General features: G+C 37.9%; 1 protein-coding gene across 1 annotated transcript in view; it reads left to right on the top strand.

Moving 5' to 3' along the window:
• Positions 1-2,845: 2,845 nt before the first annotated feature.
• Positions 2,846-27,186, top strand: part of LOC131034567 (ATP-dependent Clp protease ATP-binding subunit CLPT1, chloroplastic) — a 34,478-nt gene continuing 10,137 nt past the window's right edge. The window contains exons 1-3 of the mRNA XM_057966101.2: positions 2,846-3,256; positions 3,338-3,373; positions 9,977-10,086. Coding sequence (XP_057822084.2) covers positions 3,081-3,256; positions 3,338-3,373; positions 9,977-10,086 — 322 coding nt within the window. The 5' untranslated portion in view covers positions 2,846-3,080. The remainder of the gene's footprint in view (positions 3,257-3,337; positions 3,374-9,976; positions 10,087-27,186) is intronic.

Below are 27,186 nucleotides of genomic sequence, written 5' to 3'. Positions count from 1 at the left end.
CGAAAAAATAAGCACTTTCAAAAAAAACGGCACCTGAAAAGGAGGTCGTATGAGCTCAAACGAGGCCTTTGAAGTTGCAGAATTGAGGATTGGACAGGTACAGCTGAGAGAATCCGTAAATTCCGAGAAACCTGTGCATCAAAATCAGAAAATAACCACACCACTGCGAAGATCACGAAATTTTAGCCCATTTCAAAAAAAATTGCACCAAAAAAGGAGCAAAAATGAGCAAGATATGGCCTTCCAAAGTTGGACTGCAAAACTGAAAAGCCCAATGGAGAGGGGTTTAAAAATTTTCAAAAATTGCTGATGTGGCGCTGACATCAGCAAAACACTGTGTTAAATTTGACGGCCGTATGACCGTCATGAAAACTTCGCTGCCTGGCTGACTGGACGTCCGTACCGTACGGACGGATTGCGTGGCACGCTGACTGTGTATTCCGTACTGTACGGAATGATGACTGTGCAGGCTGATGTGTGCGTCCGTACTGCTGACTGTGCGTACGGTGATCTGCGTGTCGTACGGATGTGTTTATCCACGGGCCACTGGCCGCCTGCCACGTGGCGGGCGTGGTCCTCCGGTCTTCGGGACTGGTGTCCGCGTGGCTGTGCAGAGCAGGGGAGCGGCGAGAGGAATTAAGCCGAGGCCGGAGCGGACGCGGGCTCGGAGCGGCGCCGAAGGAAGACCCGGGAGGCGGGCGGGGGGCGCCGCTGGTGACGCCGGAGCGGAGGGTGGCGGAGCAGCTGGACGAGCCGGGAGCTGCACGGGAGGCGAAGCCCGAAGGGAGCTGCGGAGGCGGGCGAGCGGGGAGGTGTCGCCGGGGACAAGCGCTGCTCGGGCGGCGAGCTGGAGGCCGCGGTACGAGGGAGGCGCGGTGGACGATGCAGACGTCGGGCGGAGTACGCGTGTACCTGCACGCACAGACCTGCAGGTACCTGCAAACAGCAGGTACGGCGAGCACGGGGGGGGGGGTCTGCGGACCCCCCAAAAACCAATATTTGTTTTTTTTTTTTGCTTTCCAATTTTTTTCGATTTTTTTTTGATTTTTTTTTTGATTTTCAAAACAATATTCAGAAAAACAAAAAATATATTTTTTTTTTTGAAAAAAATATATAAAAATTCGAAAATCCGTACGATATAGCCAAATTGGGGAAAAAAATTTTCCTCACCAAAATAGGTCGACTTTATAGTCAAAATTTATGGAAATGGCCTCCCGGATTCAACGGTGATGTCCAAATCGCTGTAAAATGCCTCCAAAAAATGAAGATCCCCAAATCCGAAAATAGAAGCCTTCCACGATGTCTCCAAAAACTGATCAACGAAGCCCCAATAGCTCTGATACCATGTTGGATTTTGCCAAGATCAAGGGCACAATGAAAAGCATAAAAGAGACAATAAAATGACAAGAACAAACTGTATTCTCATCAATATAAAAATGATCAACTGGATTAACCAATACAATGAATAGAGGCCTGCTTATATAGGCAAGGCCATATGGATGTATGAGCACACAAATATGACAAGTGGCTCAATGAGAAACAAGGGTAGGTAGGAAATAGGTGTGGGTAGGTCGGAGAAATAATATAATATTCCACATGAGGTGGATCACCCACCGAAGGTGGAATTATCACTCCACAATAAGTGGATATGATAGTGTAATAACAAGATCAACACCATAAGAGGTGGAATTTCTCCTACACACACTATCCCAATGAGGCACAAACACCCAAGTGTCTCATATCCAAACTACTATGTAATGCATTATCCTAAGTAAACTTAAGTAAGTGTAATAATATCCATGATGAATAATTATTTACACCAACAGTTTTCTAGATTGGTTTAGCATTGTCCCTTCGCCATTGTGGTTTATGTCCTTCGCCCATTGCATGGTTTATGTCCTTCACCATAACATTGTCCCTTCGCCATTGTGGTATTAGAGCCTAGCCCACATGGGTTTTGTCCTTTTGGTCAAAGGCTAACCATGGGTAAACTTTGCATTAGCATTGTCCCTTCGCCATTGTGGTTTATGTCCTTCACCATTGCATGGTTTATGTCCTTCACCATAGCATTGTCCCTTCGCCATTGTGGTATCAAAGCCTAGCCCACATGGGTTTTGTCCCTTTGGTCAAAGGCTAACCATGGGTAAACTTTGCACAAGAGTTTACCCATTGGATAATCACATTACCATTGGATAATAGTTTTATCCAATAACCTAACCACATGAGGTTATCCTCATGTCCCATCAAGCATTAAAAGCTTCTTCCCTCTCCTTTCAAGCCCTCTCATATTGACACTTGTCAACATGGGATTGGTTTGAAAACTATCACATGGATTGAGAATCATGCAATTCTAGCCCTTCACAAGGCAAATCAATCTTGACCCTCCAATCCACTATTATGCCTATAAATAGAACCCTCAACCTCAAGCAAAGAGGAAACATTTTAGCATTGTTACTATAGTTGAATAACACCTACACTTGAGCTTTTTCATAGCAATACCAGTCTAAACATTAGCATAGCATTAGGACATCATCTTCAACCACTTTCAATCTTTCATTTGACATCTATGGTTTCATGCTAAAAACCGAGGGCCACACTCAAGCATAACTTTGGATCATGGAGAGGAGAAGATCAAGGGAAAGCCACCAAGAATCATGGGAGCATCTTAAGGAGTCTTTTTGCTTCTTTTTTATTGTGTTTATGCTCTTTTTGTATGCTTTCATTCTCTCTTGATATATTTTAAGGATTTTAAGTTCATTTATGTTGGTTTTTTATTGGAAACTAACATATTAACAATTGAACTTTCTTTTTGATAAAAGCATCCCCTCCCATACCTCGGTATGGTAATACAAACAAATCATTTCTCTATGACTCGGGGGTAAGAAGACCAATCAGGAGCAGCAGTCGACGTAGGCCGGTCTCGCATTATCAACGAATCCTAATGCGGATTCAAAGCTATACAATTTTCGACGATATAGGCTACTACTTAATTCTGAGGACTGTAAAATATTTCCCGGCGCCAGACAAATTTACCCAAAATAAAAGCCTATCGGCTTGACATTAGAGTGAAAAGGCAAGGCATGGCTGCTGCTCAAAAGCCCTGCATGCCCTCCGCAATTTGTTTGCAACAATCGCGGTCTCATTCACTTTGCCGGAGATTAACATTTGTAAGCACTTCAGCTCTGAGAGCGAGAAAGGCACTATGTCTCTCTTCTCGGCCTCGACCTGCATTGATATTGATGCATCTTCCTACAGCGTAAGCATCTTTTTTCCTTCTCTCACTCCACTGCGTTTCATTGACACTTCTAAGGAATGGGTTTCTATTGTAATTGTGCAGAAACTCAGAATGGGCGTCCATGGACGAAATCCCAAAGTAAGTAAATTGAGTCACCTCTCTCTTTTCTTTTCAGTTTGGGCGGCAGGACACCTTCAATCTCTGTGTGTTATGGGACTCTTTAGGGAGGTTTATGTTTGAAGACCCTAGTTTTGTAATTAGGATTGTTTCAAAGGAATGTTTAAATTTTTTTTTTTTTTATCCTCTGCAAATGAGATTGCTTTGTCCGAAAGTTTGGCATAATTTTTTCTTGATAAGTGCAAAAATTAGATAAACTATTTATAACATGAGATTTAGAGCACAAAATCAGGGTGAAAGCTTCTGTAAGAGGACTTGTAGTTTAAATAATTTCACAACTCAAAATGGGTCCATAGCGGGGATTCTCTTAGGCTAATATTTGCCAAAAAACTTTTATTAGCATATTTTAGAAAACTAGTTGGCTACCATGTATATAGTGTAAGGTTGTGTTAGCTATACAAGTTTGTTTATGAAAAAAATATCATTTCTATTTTAGAATTTGGCAGCATAAAGGCCATCTGTTGCGGAATCTGGTATAGCTATTGTGGGATTTTACTACAACATCTTCATGGTAATGCTTGGATGGAATGCACTTACTGTCCAAGCTCTTCGAATGTCTCAGTCATTTATTTGTGTTTGGATTGCTGCTACACAGCTTGATGTTCAGTTATATTTATTTCCTATATGTTGTGGGTGCACTTTGTGGCAAACCAACATGTTAGTAACTCTGTAATGAACTTATGAGGCCCTCCTTGAAAGTTAGCCATACCTGGGAAATACAGTTCCGGTCCTTGTTTGGGGCAGATGATGTTATTTCCCTTTTTCCAAAATTAATCAAGGGAAACCCGATAGTGCATTCCTTTATTTCCTATGGGCTAATGGGAACAAAATTAGGGAAATAATATTGTAATAATGTTTTAAGTTTGTCCAATTGAAATTTTGTAAAAAAAGGACAGCTTATGGATTAAAATAAAGTGTAACATTTAATTGGGGCAGATAAGGCCTTTTGTAACCCCCAAGATCTAGTTTTGGATTTTCAAGAGTTGGGCACCCAAGTGAGAAGGGAAACATATAAAAGCAATTGCAAAAAGCAAATGATCATCCAATTTGTCATGTTATCAAACCTTGTTTCCAGAGCAATTCAGTGTGATTCAATCGAAGAACGAAAACCCTTGAGGTTGAAAGGGATCCAAGGTGGAAAACCTAAGTTGTGGGACAGGGACTGGTAAGGGTTTGAGGTTCTGGTAGTTTGGTACATCCTTGGGTATGGTATAGCTGACAGCTCCTAGTCAAATGGGAGTGGAGACCTATTTGGCATTCCATTTCCTATTTCCTCTCCACCTTCCTTACATTGTAGAGATTGGTTTCTCCACATCATCCTAGTCAAAGGAGACTCATAAGACACTTGTCTCATGAATCCTATATTCCCTCCAACCTCCCTACAACTTAGATTCCTTCTTCCACCTTTCTCTCATGGTCTTTGTGAGCATCTTCCCATGTGGCTCTTTGCCCCACATATCCTTCCATCTTGTCAATGTAGTAGGAACATCCTGCATTTATCTCTCCCCACTCAACCAATTTGATCTTGACCCTCCATTTCATAAGACTGATTCCCAATCGTTGATTTCTGCCACCTTGGATCTAAGCAATGAATTGCCTATAAAGAGGAAGCCTCTCATCTCCATTTAGAGTCTAGAGTGTCTATTATACTTTCACGCTGTTTTGAAGAGCTTAGGAGATAATAGCAATATCAAAGTGTGCCTTTGGCTTTAGTTTACATTATCATAGGCATTTGCAAGTTCATTAGCATAGCATTTCAACTTCCATTGTTGCATTCTAGCTGCACTATTTGTAATGTCCCCTACTAGGAGGCTGCCAATTCCTATAACTTAATAATAGTTCTGTTCTGATCTGATTAATGGTGATGTCACTAGATGCTTTTGATTCCTTCCCTTTATATCTCTCAATGTGAGAAAGAGGTCACACCTCTTCATCATGTATGTCCTTTCAAGAGACACACCCTTTCACCATTAGCACCATTAGCACCCTTTGAAAGAGAGCAACTCTTCATTATTTCTGCCCTTTGAAAGGGACACAACCTTCCACAATCAGATCTGCACTTCTTAAATCAGATCTTCTCTTCTCATTTCCAAAATTCTCCCCTTCTCAAAATGAGGTTCTGTTCTCCCTTTTATATCCCATGTTTGAGGGAGTCACAATTTTTCCTTCCATGTCTTTTGACCATTCATTAACTTAATTAAATTTTTATTATAGTATTTTATATTTTATTCTTTTCTAATTTAATATTATTATTATTATTATTTATTATTAAATTCTATTCCAAAGTGGGGACATTATAGTCCGCCCCGCTGAAGATTGCTTGTCCTCAAGCAATGATCATGGAATGTTCAAAATGATTCCCAATATGAAATAGCTTTCGAAACACTCATAGAATAAACACGCTGCTGCTTTTTTTTGTAAAAACCCTAGTTCTTGCCCTAAATCACCATTTTATGTAAAACTACAAATGGAATAAGATGTGTACCCGATTGAGGTCCTGTAATAGGTTAGGAATCCATCGGAACTAATAATATAAATCTCTAAAGAAAGATAATTAAGCATAAATTAACTTAACCAGTGTTTGGTCCAACTCCCTATAGGAGCTCAATGATAAGAAAGTGGGAGTAAGAGGAATGATGAGGTGTCCAAGAGACCCTCTACCCTAGGCCCAAGAGTGGAGTGAAAGCCAGAGCCCTCTTGGCCTCATGCGACCATTGGTCGAACTACCATGAGGTGGGCTACCTAGTGAGGTATCCTATCACCGTTCCCCTTCATCACTTCCATCCTTATCCCCTTGTTAATAATCAATTATGATAGAGTTTGGAAATATACAATAGGGTGTCTTGAATGTCCTTCCCTTCTAAGTCCAAGAGTGGTGGACTCCGTCTTACACCCCCTTGGCCTCATGGGACCATCAGTCAACTACCATGAGGTGGGCTACCTAGAGGAGGACCTCATCACCGTTCTCCCTCCTTGAACTTCCCTATATTACTATCATGGCAGTCCACTCAACATATGCATCATAGGGTATGATAAGATAAGTTCATATACATTTCATAATTATTTAATTTTAAGACAAGTTTTCTTTCATCCTTGTTTCGCATCACTTCTTAAATGGTTTGCACAATATCATAGATATTACTTAATATTAAGAACTTACGATTATAGCAATTATAGACACTCATGTAGCAAACAAACACATCGGATACGAATCAAACACGGAGCATACACTTGAAAACACGAAGCATACACATGGATATCTGCAAACACGGAGCATACATGTGAATACACATATTGCTAGATTTTTTTTCCTTGGCTAGAATGATTCATTGATTCAACTTTAGATTCTTTACCCTGCAGGATGGCAGGATCTTTGCTCTGATACCACTATAATGCCCCCTACTAGGAGGCTGCCAATTCCTATAACTTAATAATAGTTCTGATCTGATCTGATCAATGGTGATGTCACTAGATGCTTTTGATTCCTTCCCTTTATATCTCTCAATGTGAGAAAGAGGTCACACCTCTTCATCATGTATGCCCTTTGGCAAGAGACACACCCTTTGAAAGAGAGCAACTCTTCATTATTTCTGCTCTTTGAAAGGGAAACAACCTTCCACAATCAGATCTGCACTTCTTAAGTCAGATCTGTACTTCTCATTTCCAAAATTCTCCCCTTCTCAAAATGAGGTTCTCTTCTCCCCTTTATATCCCATGTTTGAGGGAGTCACAACTTTTCCTTCCATGTCTTTTAACCATTCATTAACTTAATTGAATTTTAATTATATTATTTTATATTTTATTTTAAATTTTATTTTTATTCTTTTCTAATTCAATATTATTATTATTATTTATTATTAAATTCTATTCCAAAGTGGGGACATTACACTATTTCATTTAGCATCATAGCTTCCATATTATTAACATCATTCCATTATCGTCATTAGCCTCCTGATATCTTTCTCATTGCATCTTATCATCAATAACCTTGCATTGTAGAATCGTTTTTGCTTTGCATCAATTTACCATAAATCCAATCATCTTGGAGTCATCTTGGAATAAAGAAGTGCGAATTCTGAGAGCATAATTATATCAATCAACATCAAGTTCTGAAATGTAGGACACAATGAGACAAAAAGGAGAAATCTGCATTTGAAAAGTATAACTTGTGTTTTGCTTTAAATCTGGTTTTTTATAAGTTTCATTGGTGATTTTGGTTTTAGTAAAATTCTAGACTTTTTGTGGTATGTTTTACTGTTTTTTCCATTTTCCATCATCACATGATCAATGATAGTGATAAAAATTATTGTCAGTTAATAGTTCCAAATTTCAATATTATGTCATAGATGTCCAAGATGATTTAAATGAAAATCATTGCAATTACAAAAATCTGAAAATAATACGTTAAAAAATTTGTATCTTGGTCTTCAATCTCCATCAAGAGCATCTGGATCAAATTTGTTGCTTGGTTTAACATCATCTACAAGTAAATGGAGTGCTACTCCCACTAGGTACATCCTATGTAAGTGCCTTGTCATCATCTACAGACTTTAGCAAGCTTTACAATAGATGCATCCAAGTTGGTATACTTAGGGGTTATATACAATTCTTTGTTGCCCTTCTTTGTAGTTAAATGTAATAGGAGACACAAGTTGGAATGGAGATAGGCCAAGTCTTCTATTTTTTTCTTTTTTAGCTCACAAGATATACTTCACTGAGTGGAATAAGGGGTATGTATACCAGTTTCCTTTAGCTGAAGAAGAATTTGAAACTTGTTGAAGTTGGAGAGAAAGTTAATAGTTAATACAACTTAAAAACAAAAATTGCAAAAGAATGGTAAGTGCTATGAGTCTAATAATGTTAAAAAATAAAAAATGCTTACTTGTTATAGAACCTTGATTACAAGAGGTGGATGTGCCACCATTTATGAGCATCTCTCTTGCATTAGTCTCAAAGAGCACAAATACTCTGATCTCGTTTTGAGATGAACTTGCCAAACTCTTTCCTAGCATTATCCACCACTTTTGGATAGGAGAAGCGCAATAACCCTTGCTGATTTGTTTGCTCAGAAATTTGTATTTATAAGGATTTGAGTATAAAGTCTAAATTTTTGATAGATGTATAATGCAAGGATTAACGCTACAATGATAACATGAAATATAAATACTAATTGCCACATAAAATTCTACCATAAATTCCAAATAAGCGATAGTCAAATGGCAGAGTCCATCATACAAATTCAGAGCTCACAAACATATTAAATCTTCAAGGAATCATGGTGTTTGCACTCTTTGAGACAAAGTATGAGAAAGATGCTCATGAATGGGGCACACATATGGCCAAGGCTCTATTTGCTTGCAACATCTTAATAAAAAATTCTATCTTAAGTATGCATTTTTTTTAGTTTTTAACTTCCTTGTGTTTCTTTTGTTGATACTTGATATATTGTGATTTATGTTTTATAATTGTAAATATTGTATTGAGTGTGTATGCAATTTCAATAGGTTGTGAGCTCTTTTTCAGCTGAGTGGAATTGGAGTACATACTCATTTATCCACTTAGTTAAGCAAAACTGATTGGGTGGAAAAAAAAAGTTGAGGATTTCATCTGTTGGCATTCCAATTTGCATCTCTTGTCACATAAGAAACTTGATTACAACAAGGGGGTGATGAGGAATTGGGTCTAACTCGAGTGTGCTGACTAAAACACTATTGTTGCAGAGCTTGCCAAAGTCTTTTTAGATGAGTCAGCTTCTACATATGACATGGCTAGTGGAATTGACATTACAATTGATTAATTTTTATGCTGTCAATGATGAGCAATATGAAGATTATGGATTGTAATTTTCATTTCGTATTGACACTTGACAAATTAATGAATTATGATTTTATGTTTTTAATTTTTTGGCAAATTATGAGGTATCTTTTTTATTGGCAATGATGAATATTATTATTTTTTATATATTTTTAATATTATAAACGTTAATTATACTGAGTATTACTGATTTTATACATGTTACATGCACACAAACACATGAACATGTACCTATACCAGGAGAATTTTTTTTGCTGTTATGGCATATCCAAACCCTGAGCCTGTACTTGTTCCCATACCAGGATCGGCAACTAGAGTATTGTTTGATTGTTTGGACACTCTCTATTGATTTTTTGGCCATTTCATTCATTCTGTTATGCATAAGAAATCATGTCCTTACAAATCAAAGGCACCTTTTGTCAAGTTTTGGCAAGTATGTTGCAAGGTGTTACTAGGGTGTGATGACCTTTGTTTTTGGTGATTACTAATTAAGGATTAGAAAAAAAGGTTCTAAATTTGTAAGAATTTCATTTACCAACATTGTTTTAAGCTAAAAACTCAGAGCGACATGCACTGGTTGGCAGATGCTTTGGTGTTTGACTTTTCTGGAGTAACAGCAATAAATATGGTTTTGTATTAGTTAGGTGGCAAGAACTTTGTAATAACTAATAATGAGCCTTCTCGTGGATCGTATTCTAAAAATTTATTTAACTATTCTCCTAAATCATTTCATGTTTTACTGACATGCAGATGGTCCCCAAGAGCCACAAAATCTTTCGCCATGGCAGAGACAGAAGCTCGCAGGATGAAATACCCTAAGATTGGTACAGAATCTCTTCTTATGGGTATTTTGACAGAAGGTAGATTATGACTTGCTCCATTGAGGTTGATTTGAGCCGTTGTTTAGAGGCAAACTGATGGTTAGTTTGGGTTGAATGTAGTAGATATGCTTCTCATTGAGATCACTTACCTGCACATTAACCTTGAACTATTGAAACATCTTTACTTTTTGCAAGTAATTTGGATTGGAGTTGAATGTTTTATTTTTTGCTGTTGTATTTAGATTTAGAAATATATTACAGATTATCCATATTTGGCACACACAAATATACTCATGAATCCATGATGATGTTACAGAGTGTTAACTGTCAGAACTTATATTTCACAACTGCAAATGATTAATTTTTGGGAAATGTTTTTCATAGTATTAACCAGAATTTATATAGGTGGCATATCAATTTGACAAATTCGATCAATTAAGTGAAATAATTAGTTCTAATCTGCATCATTCAGGTAAATTTTTTACTTTGGAGAAAATTATTATTCTAGATGGCATGTTTGTATGGGTGTATTGACTTTATAAAGCACTTAAGTTGGCATATACAATATTGTTGCGTTCATTTTCAGGGTATTAAAGAATCATTTTATCAATTAAGATATTAATATTATGATAGCAATCTCATTCTAGGAGTCTGAATATTGAGTTTTATGCTGTAATGAACCTCATTTTCATCATTCCGATGGCAACACAAATAAGTTAATAATACATAGAAGAATAATTACAAATGACAACTAAACCGCTCTTCCTACACAAGGTCACGTACCTTTTGTACAGTTTATTATCTTCTCTTTAATATCCTTATTGATATTCAATGTTTTGTCATGATGAATTCATTAATTAGATGCCACCTACATTTATAATTAATTGGGCATTACATCTAAGTAATACAGCTGTTTGCCTGATGTTTACCAATTATATTCAGTACACATTATTCAATGTTAGTCCTCCCTTTAATGTGCTTTGACTCAAAACATTGGATGGGAGTCAATTTGTAAGGTGCCCTTAAATTTCTACACAAACCTTCCCATGCTTATCTTCCATCTATTCCAAATCAACCTTTAATGGTCTCATGCTGCTTCTTTTTCAAATCCATGTGTTTTTATCTTTGCTACTTTGGTGTCAATCTTGACTTTAGATCTTTTTTATAGTAGAGGTTTTTGGATTCCGTGTGTTGGTTCCCAAATCAACAGATCCCCAAACCCTAGGGATTTAGCCACTTTCCCATCAACAAGTTAAAGGCTGGATTTGGTCAACGAACAAGATTCAGTCACTAAGATTGCAATCTTTTGCACTTTTGGCTTTGCAAGACCAAGGCGGGTAGACCTTAACAGTGCCTAATAATTTTCAGACCTACTCATGGGTTGACACTGTTATATAAAGCAGATGTCTCAATGAAAATATACCAAGGAAAGGAAGATAAACCTTCAGCTTTGGCTACAACCTCGGTTTATACCTTATGTGCTTGCATTGAGATTGACTATCTAAGCTAAAATTACTCCTATGACAGAAATATAAAAGGTGAAATAAGAATGCAAAGGATAACAAGAGATATAAAAGGTGAAATAAGAATGGTTCTGAGATCTTAACTTGATCAGTGCCTATCTAGGGTAAATAGAGTCCAATATACAGAATATCAGCTCTTGCTATGAAACACACTTCATGCACATTTGATTATATTACAACTTGCATAATTTGTTCAGAAAACCATAACAAAATGACATATACTTCTAATCAAACACATATTGCAGTAGTTCAGAAAATAGATTTTAACTCTCTTTGAAAGAGACCTGTTGTGATGTTTTCACACATCGCCCCATTGCAAATGGGGACCCCCCTTCTTTTTAGGCCCTCTTGGTTTTTTGGCTTGCGTTTTTGTGGTCTTTTCGCAGCAGTCTTGTCAATCTCTTTGCTTTGCAAGTGTTTGGGGGTCATATTGATTAAATCTGCTTTTTGTTTGAGCGAATTCGGCTATGTCTAGGACTCGTTTTGTGAATTTTAGGGTTTTTGCCTTCTGTCCTAGATTTTAGGGGTTTCTGTTAGGGTTTTGAAAAAACTGAACATACGACTGGAATTAGGACCCTTCAAGGAACCTCCCAGTAAAATTTGAGCCAAAACGGAGCAACTTTCTATTTTTAGAAAGTTCCTATTTTTTAGGGATTTTACTGAGTCCCGGATTGGTCTAATTTTGCCAAAAATCAAACTTACTATTTTTAGTAAGTTCTATTTTTTAGTAAGTTTCTATTTTTAGTAAGTGTTTTTCTGACCTATTTTGCCCAAACCTTGACATTTTGAAACACTTACTATTTGGGAAAATCTATTTTGGCAGGATCTTCACAGGAAAACACTGAAAGCTGAATATCTCCGAAGACGCTAAAGACTGAACGTTCTTGAAGACCATTTCTAAATCCGGAAAAGTCAGAAGGCAGACAAGTTGGATAAAAAATGGTTAAGTTTGGAACTCCTATTCCAGAAGAGGAAAGCATTCAAAATCATCCAAGTCCAGAAATTCACATCAATCCACCAATATATATCTTGACGAAGAGCCTGAAATGATGGAAAATTCCATGTGTCCATGGACATGGCCAAAATGCGCCCAGGTCAAGGCTGGGGTGCCAAAATGAGAAATGCATTCACAAGTGGAAAATTCCACCTCTCCATGGACATCTCCAAAATGCGCCCAGCTCAGGGTTGGGGCGCCAAAATGAGAAATGCATTCACAAGTGGAAAATTCCACCTCTCCATGGACATCTCCAAAATGCGCCCAGGTCAGGGTTGGGGCACCAAAATGAGAAATGCATTCACAAGTGGAAAATTCCACCTCTCCATGGACATCTCCAAAATGCGCCCAGGTCTGGGCTGGGGCGCTGAATTCAAGAAGGCATTCACAGGAGGGAAATCCATGAATCCTTGGCATGGTGAAAATTTCACCCAAGCTAAAAATTGAAATTTTGCCTAAGGCACGGAATCCAAGGAGTCAAGGAGGAATAAAAAGCAGAATTCCCCTCGGGCGAATTTCGATTATCCTATTTTTAGACACCAAATCCCGACCAAATGTGGAAAATTTTATAGATTCAGAATCGGGGTGAAATTCTTCATCCAATGAACCTAGCTCCTAAATTTTAGGAGGATCCCTAAAAAATAGGGATGTTGAAAAGGAGACATGGACAATTTACAAAGTAATGAAAATTCCTTCCTTCAGGACATAATTCCAGGAAAGGTGAAAAATTGACTAAGTGTTGGAAATTCCTTCCTCCATGACAGAGTTCCTGAAAAAGGTGAAAATTTGGCTAAGTGTTGGAAATTCCTTCCCTCATGACAGAGTTCCTGAAAAAGGTGAAAATTTGGCTAAGTGTTGGAAATTCCTTCCTTCACGACGGAATTCTTGGAAATGTGAAAATTTGGCTAAGTGTTGGAAATTCCTTCCTTAAGGACAAAATTCCAATCAAGGAAGAAATACACCCAAGGATGAATTGAACATAAAATTTCTAAGGCAAGGAAGGAATCAGGGATGAACTGAACAAGAAATTTCCCCTCTAGGGAAAAAATTGAAAAATCCATTCTCGGGCATCAAATCACATCCAAATTTCAAAAGTTTTATAGATTTGGATTCGTAGGAGAATTTTCTCTCTCCTGGACCGCGGAACCCTAATTTGGAAATTTTCCTAAAAAATAGGAAATGTGCAGAATTTATGAAAAACCTTCTTTGAGCAAGGAAAGTTGAAGAGACTTCAAGAAAATTCTTCCTGAATCGAATTTTCCCTCTCCAACAATTCCAGATGTGCAGGAGTGGATATATGACGGCGGGGTCCACTTGCATGGTGAGGATCTATTGAACACGTGGCAGTAGATTGGCGCATTCATTACTAGAATATTTGACCAAATGGCGACCCGATCATTGCATGTTGAATTTATGGCAGATTCCTTTTGCATGCAGTCGCCGCATGTGGAAATGATGGAGCATTTATGACATAATGGGGTGATTTTTGCATGGATGAATATTCAATGCATGTTGGGCGAATTTGAAGGAGGTGGTGCATTTAATGCGCAGTGGATGCTATTTTGGTCACTTTTGAATTAATTGTATATGAGCATGATAGGTTATTAATTGGAGATTCCCACCTTGTTGCATCTTGAGTGGAGAATCTTTTAGGGAAAACCCTAATTAGGGTTTGCATGTAGCCAGGGCTTGAAGCCTATATAAAGGGGTGACCCCCCTCATTTGCAAAGGAGGGAGCTTTGTATGAAATTGTTGCGATAAGCTTTGAGATAATAACAGTGAAACATTGTTCTTTGATGGTGTCCGCTTAAGTTATTTTTTTAAAGCTTGCATGGTTTCACCTTCCTCACTTAGATTAGAATTAGTTTAGTGCTTTGATTCCAATGGAGAATGTAATGGTGTTTGATGAATTTCCATGGTTCATACTTTTTGCATCTTGCTGATTGTAAGTTGCAGTGTAAAGTTAGCCTGAACCCCCAAATTTGTGCTAAGTTCAATTGTGAATAGTCGTTTGGACTGCGCCGTGTTGGGTATTCAGATGCACTTTTCTCAATATGAAAATCCTCCAATAGCCTCAGAAGATTGCACCGGTTCCTGCAGAGTTGTAGTTTATCTTGGCGAAGTAGAGCTTGGTTTATTTGAAATTTGTCCACCAGAGCACTATTCATTGTTATCACTGCCCTTAGGAGTAGATTTAGATCCTTCTAAATTCTTTCCCTTTTACTTTCAGTTCATTTTAGTCCGTTCAAAGTAGCAACATCGCAAAATTGTCATATCTGATGATGGAGATCCAACCACAACAAAGAAGTGAAAGAATGATGCAAACGTAAGGCCCCTTGGATTACCAACAAACACATCAACCAACTGAGTCACGTCCGTAGCATAAAGGAACCTTGGAGTCGATTGTTTGAACTTCTTGCAATCTTAGCATGCAATCATACTTTGATCAAGAGAGAGTGAAGTGACCGTTAGGCAACTTTATTCTGTGTTCGACGATGTCATAAAAAACACGTCAACAAGACCCAGATTCAAACTACACATTCCTACTAGAGGAAGACAAGTTCATATATCATTAATACAGGAATTCATACAACATGTGGAGAAAATGTATAAGGCAACCATAAAATGATTTTCGTTTCATTACTCATAAAAAATATTAGTTTACATTTCAAGTGGACATCTGTAGTAAGGAAATGTTCACCCTTCTTGTATTAAATCTGGCCTATTACATACTACTTCAAAAATTTCTTAGAAACTAGAACCCTGTCACAATGGCCCTGAATTCCCTTTTATAACATCAAGGGAGCAAAACAAGCTTCAGGCCGATTGTGACACCTGTCAAAACCCTAACTACTATATTTACAAAAACGTTTACCAAATAGCTCAAAATCTTTTTCGTATAGATCTTCCGACTTCATTTATTTCAGCTCCCTGCAAGGATGTCAAGTGGAGCCTAGAGCCACACCTCTGATGAAATTTGTTAGATAACAGGCTTTGTACTTGCATTGACTCCATTAATGATCAGGATCTCGAAGTTGAATCTGATACACCTTGACTGGTAGGAAGTGGTTGGGCATTTATATCAGCTCGCCAAAAATACCAACTTGCAGGGGGGAAAACAAAAAGGAGGATACCGAAAAGATATACAATTCTACCTACTCTTCCTCGGGCACGTCTTCCTCTAGGGAGCAATATTTTATATGCTAGATGTCGACATCATTTGTTGGCCAAGCGAAAGATTTCAGGCCCTGTAGTTTATTCATTGCTTCTCTCACCCTTGGAGAGGGCATGGTTGCAGCTTCCAATGAAAATTTATTGTAAAGAGAATCCGCATCAAATTTTTTATCAATAATCATGTGGTAGGCATTCTCTTGGTTTGGCTCGTTGGCTAATGCATCCAGGACCTTATTAATTGTAGCTATAAAATCCTCTCTCCATCTGGTGAGATCTTTCATTGGTCCTTCATCTGTCAAAATTGGGGGAATGTCCCACTTTTGCAAGCCTCTGAATGATCCGATCTTCTCTGTCAGAGCCTTCTTCTCTTCCTCCACAGGGGGGAGTTCTTTAATAAATAAATTGAAACTCTTCCACGTGGTCCCCACAATTTGGGGTGCCTTGGGGTCATTTTTTATTGCTAAAAGAATTTCTTTTAATTGTTGACCCTTAGGAAACCAAACATTTCTGATTGGTTGAAAAATGAAAAAATATCATCAACCTGGTCACATAATTGTGACACCAAAGAATAAGAGGCGTAGACCTCATCCAAACAGACCCTGTTTGAAATCTGCAATATTGTAGATTTTCTTATGTCCAAATATTTTATTTCAGCCTCTTCCTTTGTCTTTAGCAATTCTTCTTTCATCTTCTCAAGCTCTTTGGGCTTGGGACCCACTGCAGATGTTGAGTCACGTATTGCCAAGTCATTCTTTAGTTTTACATTTTCAACGAAGAGCCTTCTATGATTAGCTTTCAAAGCCACATGTAAGGCTTTGAGCTTCTCATGTTGTTTTTCTTGCTCTTCTACGACCAGTTTGGCAAAATGTGCAGCATGCATTGACACAGTGGCTGCCTCAAATGCAATTGTATCAGCAAGGGTTCTCACCACTGCATTACCCGTCTTATGCTCCATCCGCCTCAAAACTACAGGCTTGTCTGTATTGGGAGCCTTAGACCACAGAGAAGGCAGTTATACTTGGGTTGACTCCAGACCCATGCTCTCCGAGTTCTTGTGCATATATGGGGTCCTCCTGCCTCATTACTTGATCAAGAACAAAAATCTTCTCAAGGTACCATCCTAGTACCTAGAGAGTGCCACTATTCTTATCAAAATTTTTAATTTCTTCTTCAGATAAATCCTTAAGCTTTTCCCTTAACCAAAAAGATTTAAATTCATCAGAATTAACAAAATTTTCATCGGACAGGGAAATTTTAAAGGCAATTATCCTCTCATTAGTGACTTCATCCTCAGGGGTCACACCTGGGATGATTGCCCTGTCCAATTCAACTAATACCTCCGCAGCTTCATCCTCTCTGAAGGCATCATGAGGAGGGGAAGGTGGTGGCACACTAGTATCAATTTCTTCTTCTGTAATGTGAGCAAAGTCAGAGATCTTTGCTTTCCACTTTTCCACCTTCCTTATTTCTTTGGGGGCTGGCTGCCTTGCTCCTTGAGGTCCTTGCTATGGTGTACCCTGAGAGGATTCACCTGTCAGAACTGCCTTCCCCTTATTCCTTATTGAGGGGTCAAATGGAGGCCTTTCTTCCTCCACCCTACCAGGTTGTTTGGCCTACCTCCGAGCCAACTCATCTTCAATCAATTTATCAAAACTTCTGACCTTGCAAGGCATCCTAGCAAGGTCATTGAGGAGGTTAGCACAAAATCCTTGGAATTTAGGGTCCTCTTCTTTCTTCTCCCTCTCTAACTTGCTCAAGTAATTCCATTTTCTTCTCCTTTACAAGGCCTCAGAGGGGTATGCATTCCTAATCAGGTTTTCTCTTTCATTAAAATGATGGGTGAAACCCCTCACCCTCAATTTATTTATTCTAACATCATTTATATAACCCTCTGGGTCATAATGCCTAGCTTGACTCACTTTGAACCTGTAGTTATTTACAAGGAATTCTTGTACTTTATCAAGGGTGTCACCCTACATTGAATTCATTATATTTTACAATCCGGGGAAGATGCTGCCCCTTCTTCTTTGTTCTTATTTGTTCCTTCTCTGACCATAGCATCTGCCAAATGAATTCAATGAGTGCCAATCTAGGTGTGACTGTAATGGGCAACATGTGAGGAGCTTGGTTGCATCCATAGACCCTTATTAGTGTACAGTTAGAGTAAAAGAAGAAATCCCCAAAATTATGGGTGAAGGCACCCTTAGGATACTCTACATTGTTAGCTCTGGCACTTTGTAATGTCCCCTTTTGGGAGGACACTAAATTTTGCCCAATATACTTGTAGAATTATTGCAGGTTGTCTATTTTCAGTCTGTTGTGCTAATTTGGACAGATTTAGTTTGATGTTGTTTCCCTCTTTAAATGCACAGGCCTGTTGTTTATATCAATCTGATCTGCTGCCTATACTCAGATATATATGTGTGTGTGTGTGTGTGAAAATCCTTTCTATTCCATCAAGTCTGATTCTCTGGTTATTGATTTAATATTTCCTCTTCTTTTCCTTCAATGCCTGCTTTATTACTATTCGCAGATTTGTATTTGTGTTCTGATCTCTTTGATAAATGTTCATATCATTCTTCCAGATTTTCTTATAATTCTGACTTAGGTCTGCTTCTAAATCTGCTTCTGATGCTTCATATATTTTTTTCTATTTCATGGATCCCTACTTCTCAAATGAAAACTTCTCCACTTTATATCCTCCAATGTGAGGGAGAGTCACACCTCTTCATCATGTATGCCCTTTGGCAAGAGACACACCCTTCACCCTTAGCACCCTTTAAAAGAGTGTGACTCTTTATTATTTCTGTCCTTTGAAAGGGACACAACCTTTCACAATCAGTTCTGCACTTCTTATTTAAACCATATCTGCACTTTTGATTCCCAAATTATTCCCCTCAAATGAGGTTATCTTCTCCCTTTTATATCTCATGTTTGAGGGAGTCGCAACTTTTCATTTCATGTCTTTTGACCATTCATTAACTTAATTAAATTTTAGTTATATTTAACTATATTATTTTATATTTTAATTTAAATTATATTTTTATTCTTTTGTATTTTAATATTATTATCATTGTTTATTATTAAATTATATTTCAAAGTGGGGGCATTACATCTTCTTTGTTTTTATTTGTTCCTTCTCTGACCATAGCATCTGCCAAATGAATTCAATGAGTGCCAGTCTAGGTGTGACTGTAATGGGCAACATGTGAGGAGCTTGGTTGCATCCATAGACCCTTATTAGTGTACAGTTAGAGTAAAAGAATAAATCCACAAAATTATGGGTGAAGGCACCCTTAGGATACTCTACATTGTCAGCTCTGGCACTTCCGACCTTTAGAAGCTGTACTATGTCTTTTGGGAGCCTCGTTAATTTAAGTCCCATCATCATCAAAATTCTCATGACAAAGCAATCAAAGAATGCACAATAATTTGAATATTTTGACCCCTTGTCCCATGTTTGGGTCCATCTTTGCACTGGCCAGCTCTTATGTGCACAACAATGAATAATGCTTGAATTTCAAACCTTCCGTAAGGTTCCTTGCATTGATCAAGCCCTCATGTAATTTCTCTTGAATAATATCAGCAAAATCATACAATTCGTTTGTGTCTGCATGCTGTATTTTTATTGCCATCATCATAAAATTAACTGGCATCACTGTTAGTCCACAATCTTCTCCCAAATCTGGCAGAGAGCATGGTAAGTCTTTGTGAAATAATCTTCAAAGAGGGTTAAATTAAGAGGTTCCACCTTTGAATCCATAAGGTAGCTCTTTCTACCTTTGTACAATCTTTTCAAAAAATGAGGCAGGACCTTATGCCTGTAGAAATACCTCTTGGCATAGGATTCCTTCTTTAGCCTCTCCTTGTTAATGCTTTTAAGAGCACTTTTATCTAAATTGAAACACTCCACTATAGCATCCTTAGATATGTCAACTAATACATGGCCGTCCGCCCTCTTAACTGTCATGCTCTAATGATGATAGTTTTTAGCCAATTCTCTGATTAGCATTGGGTCCACAAATACATTGGGGACCACCAATTTCCCCAAATTGAGCTTCCATGGGTTGGAAACTGGGACAAACTTATCTCTGTTTCCATAAAAATAATAAAATATATCCCATCCCCTGCCATTGGTGTGGGCATCTCTGCATCCAGATTCATGATCATTAAGTGCAGCTTTCATGCCCTCCTGCATAGTTGAGCCATGAAATAATTCAAGGAGGTCTTGATGGAGTCTCCTTCCCTCCCTCTTCTTTCTCCACTCCATTTCTTCAATTTGCTCCTCCACCTCTTTTAAAACTTCCTCAGCAGTTTTGGATGGAGCCAATGGGACTGAAGCTTCTACAGATTGCTTAGATTGAGTGGGAGCTTGCCTTCTGCAGGAGTCTGCTTTGCTTTCTTAGGAGCTCGGGGTGTGGCTTTCTTTGCAGGAGCTTTCCTCTTTTTAGGCTCTGAGGCCTCTCCATGTGGATTTTGTTCTTCAGTGGGTGGGTTTTCAGCAGACGAAGCTTCCACGGATGGCTTTTGGGCAGAGGGCTTTGCAACTGCTTTCCTCTTCTGAGTAGGCTTCTTGGCTTTTGGAGGAGGGCTAGGGTCATCCGACAACTCTTCTTCGGTAGAAACCACAATTGTCTTGGTTACCCTCTTTCTTTTGGGTTTGGGAGGGTTCTCCTTGGGCAGAGCACTAGGTTCAACTTCAGAGACCACACTAGCAATAGCAGGAGAGGTAGGGTTGGCAGCAAGTGCATTTGCAATCTCTAATAGGGGGTGAACTGTGGCGAGTGGGACAGCGTGGGTGATTTCAGGGACGAAAGAGCTTGTCCCTGCAGGTTGTGCCTTTGTAGCAGATGAGGTGGGAGTGCTTTCAGAGGAGGATGCCATTTTAACTCTTTGAAACAAAGGAAAAAATACACAATTCAAACAGACAAGACCTTCCCACAGCTAGGGCAATTAACACCGTTTTTCTCCTAAAAACCCTCCCAAATAACAAGACACAACTTACATAACGAAAATGTATGGTTTTGCAAGTAACTTCTGGTTTCAGGACGCAATTGGGTCGTTGTGGATGCACTGGTTTGATCTTTGAATCGCCTTGGAATCGCTCTGGTTGCTCTTTGAATGCTATGTGCTTGCAAATGTCTTCGAATTTCTCTTTTATGGCGCATACATTGATCACCATTTATTCCTACGTGCATGGCGTCCTGGGTTGGTGGCTCCAAAGTTTGAATTCAACCGTTGATTGCACGGCTAAACAATTGAGATCACCCTTTAATTGTCCTTTCATTGCTGACATGGTGCGTAATTAATCATCTTCAGCCCCCTTTGAAAATTCTGAAATTTCAAAGCTTCAATGTTTCTCAAGCTCTTTTGTGGGGTAGTGAGGAGAACCACATTTCTTCTTCTTCGTTACCCCGCGCCACCTTTCTGAATTGGATTGGTCTCCTGCGGGGAAAATCCTTCTCATCATCCCCCTACATCCCGCTGTCCCACATGTATCATCTTCTTCCTTAAAATAATCCATTGCCCTTCGTTCTTCATACCGCACCCTATCGCTGCAGGATAGCGGGGACAACTATCCCCTCTATCCCCCCTTGCCCCGCATCATAGTTCGTGGGCTTCATTTACCTTTGTGGGGTGGCATTTGTTTACCTTTCCTGTTTTCCCGCTAACCCGCTAGTTGCCTCGTTCAACTTGATTTACTTCAGCTCTTATCTCCTTGTTTTCCATATTTGGATCCTGTGGGATATGAACCTCCTTTGGTTGCCTTTGTTCCCGCTGTCTCGCATGGGTATTATTTTTTTACTCTCGCCTGCTAGCAAAGAAAATGATTTGCTGGTATATTGTTTTACTTTTTTAATGGTGTTTTTTTTTTCAATCTAATACAGTTGCAGTAAAGTGTGATATCTTTTTCATTTGTAAATGAAATTTCAAAATTCAAAATGTTTCGAAAAGAAGAGGAAGAGTAGAATAAAACACAGAAATCATTTGAATAAATTGTTAGTATTTTGCGATAAGTTTGAAGCGGAAGTTTGATGTGGTATTTGCTAGCTATCTTTGCTAGTTGCTACCATTTCATTTGCTGGCCATTCAATCATTTGCAGGGCATTTTGGCCATAGTCAAGAATGCTCTCATCTTGGTTGGAAGATATTATCTTTTTCCAATGCATTTTTGATAGAGAAGACAATAATCTCCCATGCCATATGGAAAAAAATTGCAATGCTTCTCCCTGAAAATCTATTGCCACAGAATACACAAAAATCAGTGCCAAAAACACTGCAGATTTGGAAGCTATTATTAAACCTATGATAGTTTGAGGTAAGTGTGTTTGGGAGAGTCTAGGTTTGAAGAAATTATTTCTGCCTTTCTATGGTATTATTGGAATTGTTGTTTGTGATGTGCCATTAGAACTCTTGTGAGGAGTAGTGCACAGGGAGAACAAAAACTACTTGTAGTTATCATACAGATGATCCCTTCCTGTCTTCAACAAGTAAGCTTCTTAAATACATATAAATCATCAGCGAATTATTTACCATTGCTAGTATCAGGAGGAACTTCAACAATTTCTACATTAGCTTCATTTGGTTTTTCTTTAAGGTTTCCCTGAGAATTGAATCCAGATTAAAAATACTTGGAAAAATTGATGTTGAATGTAAAATGTGCCCTAGCCACAATTCTTACACCTTTGCAAAAAATGTGACCTGGATCCAAATGTTACGCGACTACAGGATTCCTAAAGCTTGAGGTCCTAATTATAGCACTTATAGTTCGCAGACTCGGACTCAGAGAGTACACGGCAAGCCCAAAATTTTTGACTCAGCAAAAACTCGGCAACTTAGTACTAAAAATTAAAATTTCTAAAAAAAACATTTTTTTTTCGCAAAATTCCATTACAAAATGTGTTAAATTGAAAATTGACATCTCAAAAGAGAAAATGCATGGTTTTCTATCAAAGCAAATGTGTGAAAAATGTGTTTTATCTGCATAAGCAGTTTTACCCACATTTTTCTTGTCTATAAAAACTCGCGAGTTAAACTTGTAAAAACTCGCAGAGCGAAAAAAATAGAGTACTTGCAGAGTTTGCAAACTATGGTAGCACTCATGAATGATGAAACTCCCTTAAAATTGGCACTCAATATTTGTATATGAACAGCAAATTCAGGGTGCCCTAATGCTGTTGACAAATAACTGAAAAAGCAACGCATTTTTGCTGATGCAACTGGTAATGGTGGCCATGACCTAAAAGAGGACCCGTGAACTATTCTGCAGCCTACGGTTCTGAACCTTTTTTGCCTGTGATTCCTCCCTCATGATTTGTGTTTGAACTCAGACGCATGACTGGTTAAAATGTTTGTGTTTTTTCGTTTCTTTTTCGTACTCTCGATCCCTATGAATTAGCTTCAAAACTTCAACTTGTGATTTTTCCCAGCTGCACCTTACAATGTTTCTCTTCTCAACCTCTTCAAAATCTGATCGATCGATTCAACTTGGTTCCTGTTACTATATTACAAAAAATACAGTACAAATATTTCTATAAGATATTCAAATTATGGTTACAATGAAGTTCATCTCCTTTACAGAGTTTGGGAGATGTAAATGACAAAAATAAATGTGACACTTGTCCTAGCTAATAAAAGCTAAAAATAACAATAAAAATAAATCATTTATGCCACTATGGTGACTTTATTACAGAGGTAAGTCTTATATTCTAGCATGCTGCTCCAAATCTTGATGAAGGTCATGTTGATGTGACATTCTTTGTAGAAAATTCTTTTCTTAGCCATCATTTAGTGGAACTTAGGTATCCAAACTCCTTTGTTCATTGTCTTCTATGTAACCTGGACGATTTAAACAAGCAAATTGTTATTCTTGCCATAAAGAGAGATCCAAGCTGCCTTAATGGATTGAGTAATTTGGTGGGTGAAATGTTGGATCATATTGTGGGAACAACAATGACTAGGTTTGATGCTTCACCTTATAGGATTGCGATAGTTGTTCTCACCAAGAGATTTTAGTTGATTTTGTTGTATTTAATGCTTAGATCTTTCCTAGCTGGTCATGCATGGATCATTTGGGTGTTGATAGTGGAAGCATTGAAGAGGACTCAATGAAGAGATGTGCTAATTTTTTTTCGCTCAAATGATGTACCTGTTCTGCAAGTTGTAACTCTAATTTTGAGTGCCTGTTTAGTTTTTTATTCCTTTTCAGGGTGCTTATTTCAGTGAATAAAGCTGTTTTTTGTTTGGGCACTTTAGTGTTCCAGAAATAGTTTTCTGTTGGGTGGTTGCATGACTATTGTTAGTAGATTTTCTTTATATATGCTTATGTCCTATTTTTAGGGCTATTTTACCTATAAGTTGTTATTTTATTCTGAGGTGGCTGGATATTTTAGGTCAGATTTTGGTTATTAATATCTCAAAATAAGCTGATTTTGTGCATCCAGTTCATGGGTTATTTATTAACCCTTGGCATCGCTATTTTTTTGTAATTAAAACTAAAGAGAAATGTGGCTGAGATTTTCTAGAATAATAACTAATATTTTTCTTGATTGCAGACTTATTGCTTTAGTTTTTTGTACTTTTTTTGTGTATGCAAGTTAGGGCACTCTAGTTGTGAGTTTGACGAACTTTTAAGTTAGACATTTTTTGTCAAACCCTAAAGTGCAGAATCTGCAAACCATGTGCTGAATTTGGACAATATGAAGGGAAACTGTTCAGTGACTTCCAATTGTTGCCTTTCTTTTATCATGGAGAGTTGTCTTCATTGATTGCTGTTGTAAACGACTGACTCCATGTAAGGATTGTTTATAGTATTTATACTGATTTAATAAATAGAGGTGGAGTTGATCATCGTTGAGGAAGATTCTGGACATGTTGAGAGGTGACACAGCCAGAGTGCTTTTTATTCCGATGACTTCACAACAATGCATGATTAATCTTATATTTTGTAACATTTAAGTAAAAAATTCTTACAAGCCTTCTGTACATACTTGGTTCAACTATTATGAAGGTGATGGGTATGATGTTGGAAAATCATATTATTGAATGCTTGCTCCCACTATGAGCTGGGACAATTTTGTGGGCATCTGTGGGGTGGGGGGAGGGGGGTTAATTCGTGTGTGAATACTAAATTAAAGAGGTCAGCACCCTTGCTCTTTTGCTGATTGTGGCAATAGCAAACTTTGTATAAATATGTTGGATATAGCAACACAATTTTTGTTTGGAAGAAAAAATCGCCTCTCTGTGCAAATGCAAATCTTCGTACCTGCATGCAGTATGACCTTTCTCTCCAACTTGCTCATTCAATTAATTAGTTGTCATGAACCAAGACAATAAATGGAGTTTACACGTGTGTTTGTTATTGACTTTGATTTGGGCTATATTAATTTTTTTTTTGGAAGAGACTGAAAACTGCCAAGCAAAGTTAAGTTGTCGAGACTTGGAGAAAGTCCATTGCTTCTGTATGTCTACATTTGGGAGATCCCTTAGATATTCATTGAGATAACTTTGTTGAAGCGTTTATCTTAACTTTGCCAATTGCATTTGCCTAAACACCTTTGCAGTTTCTTTAGTAAATGTTGTAGCTAGTATAGAGCATTTGCAGTCAAGGCAACCCACCAGTATTGGGAACACCTTGCATTAATTTAGATTGTAATTCCTTACTTGCAATAGGTGTCAAATGCGAGTTATGCTACCTTTGTCTCTTGAAATGCCGAAATTTTTCTAAGGCCTACATACCTGTATCCACAGGATCAAGGTCAAATGTAATTATGTGACTATTTTTCAACCATTTAAATGAATAAGGGATACAATTTCCATCTCAATTAATCAACAATAAAATAGGTACATTGCAATAGTAATCTTGTAACTCAATCCTGGTTAACTAACTCATATCTTGAACTGAGCTAACCACATTCCAAAATCTTAAAACATGATCAATTCAATCATTTTATTACACTTCACTTTAAATTCATTTTTCCTGTTTAATCACATTTACTATCCATGTTTAACAAAAATCAAACTACCAAGTATTACAAGTCTTAAATCACAATAGTTAACATCTCAACTAGGGTTAGAGACAATATTTAATCACAATTATGTTGACAAAATCAGTTACTCGCTGGCATTTTATATGACTTTTAAGAAGCAACCTGAAAAAACATTGCAACGAAGCATCTTTAGCACATGTGAAATAATCAAGAAACTAACATAGTCCCTCACATTGCATCTATTCAATTAAAATAACAATGAGATATGTATACTAACAAATACAATTAGTGTGACAAGTGTCACCAAGCATGAGGGTTCACAAAAAGTTATTTAGCTCAATCAAGCAACTACTTTACACAATCTATCTAGAGTATACCGAGCAACTTACACCAACTTCTAAATTCATAATCACTATAGAGTCAAAAAATGAATCCAGGGAAGACAAATAGCACTGCCAATCTGAAGAAAGCACACAAACTTATACTGAGAGGGGGAGTGAATCAGTGTAAGATCGACTTTCTCAATTTATAATTTTAGCAATCTTAAAGCAATGAACAAAGCATTCACACAATTAAGATCTAACAAAAGGAACACGAGATGCACATGCAATTTTAAGTGGAAACCCTTGCGAGAGAAAACCACAGCAAAATATTGCTTTTATAAAGAACTTCGTAGGCAACAACCCACAGGAGATACCAGTCCCCTCCACTGAGCACTGACTCAGCAAGAGACTCTGATCTCTTTGAGTAAGAGGCACCAACTTCCTGAATTTTCCAAGTAGAAGGCACCAACCTTCAAGAAATAAAAAGATTTTTTATATTTGGATCTGCCCTATATCCCGTCAAGGCCTTTAAAATCTGCCCACAACTTCACACGATCTGCCTTGAAGTTCTGCTCGCAAACCCTCACTCAGATGTGCAATATAATCTTCACAAATCTGCTCAATGTCTGCTCTAATTTCTGCTCTCAAAAGATCTGATTTTTACTCATTGATCTCCCCTTAAACACTTGATTTTCTTTTCTTGTAATCTGCTCTTAAAGTTCTGATTTTCTGTTCTTAAAATCCGCTCTCTAGAGGCCTGATTTTCTGCTCTTGATTGGGAAGATATTCAATGAATGGATGCAATGACCTCCAAATGACCTTTATTTATACCCAATAAAATGCCTCTTAGAACCAATGGACATGCCTCTTCACCTAGGTTGGCGAGCCAGGTTATCCAATTTTCTTTTTGATTAAATTTTTTTTTCCACAAGGGTCAGCCAGCAGCTAATTGCTATTTATTATTTTTAATTGCTTTAAATTCCCTCCACAAGATGAGCACTAGGCTCTAGGGGGTCGTTCGTTCTAGAGGGGCACAAAAATTAATATAAAAAATATTTCAATTTGCATTTTATTTATTTCTTTTCTCCATTTGGATGTTTGACACGTGTCAGCCCATGTAGACAAGAATTCTAGAT

This window comes from Cryptomeria japonica, chromosome 5 (genome assembly GCF_030272615.1).
Source record: "Cryptomeria japonica chromosome 5, Sugi_1.0, whole genome shotgun sequence".
NCBI lineage: Eukaryota > Viridiplantae > Streptophyta > Pinopsida > Cupressales > Cupressaceae > Cryptomeria > Cryptomeria japonica.
This window is presented reverse-complemented; position numbering and strand designations above follow the sequence as displayed.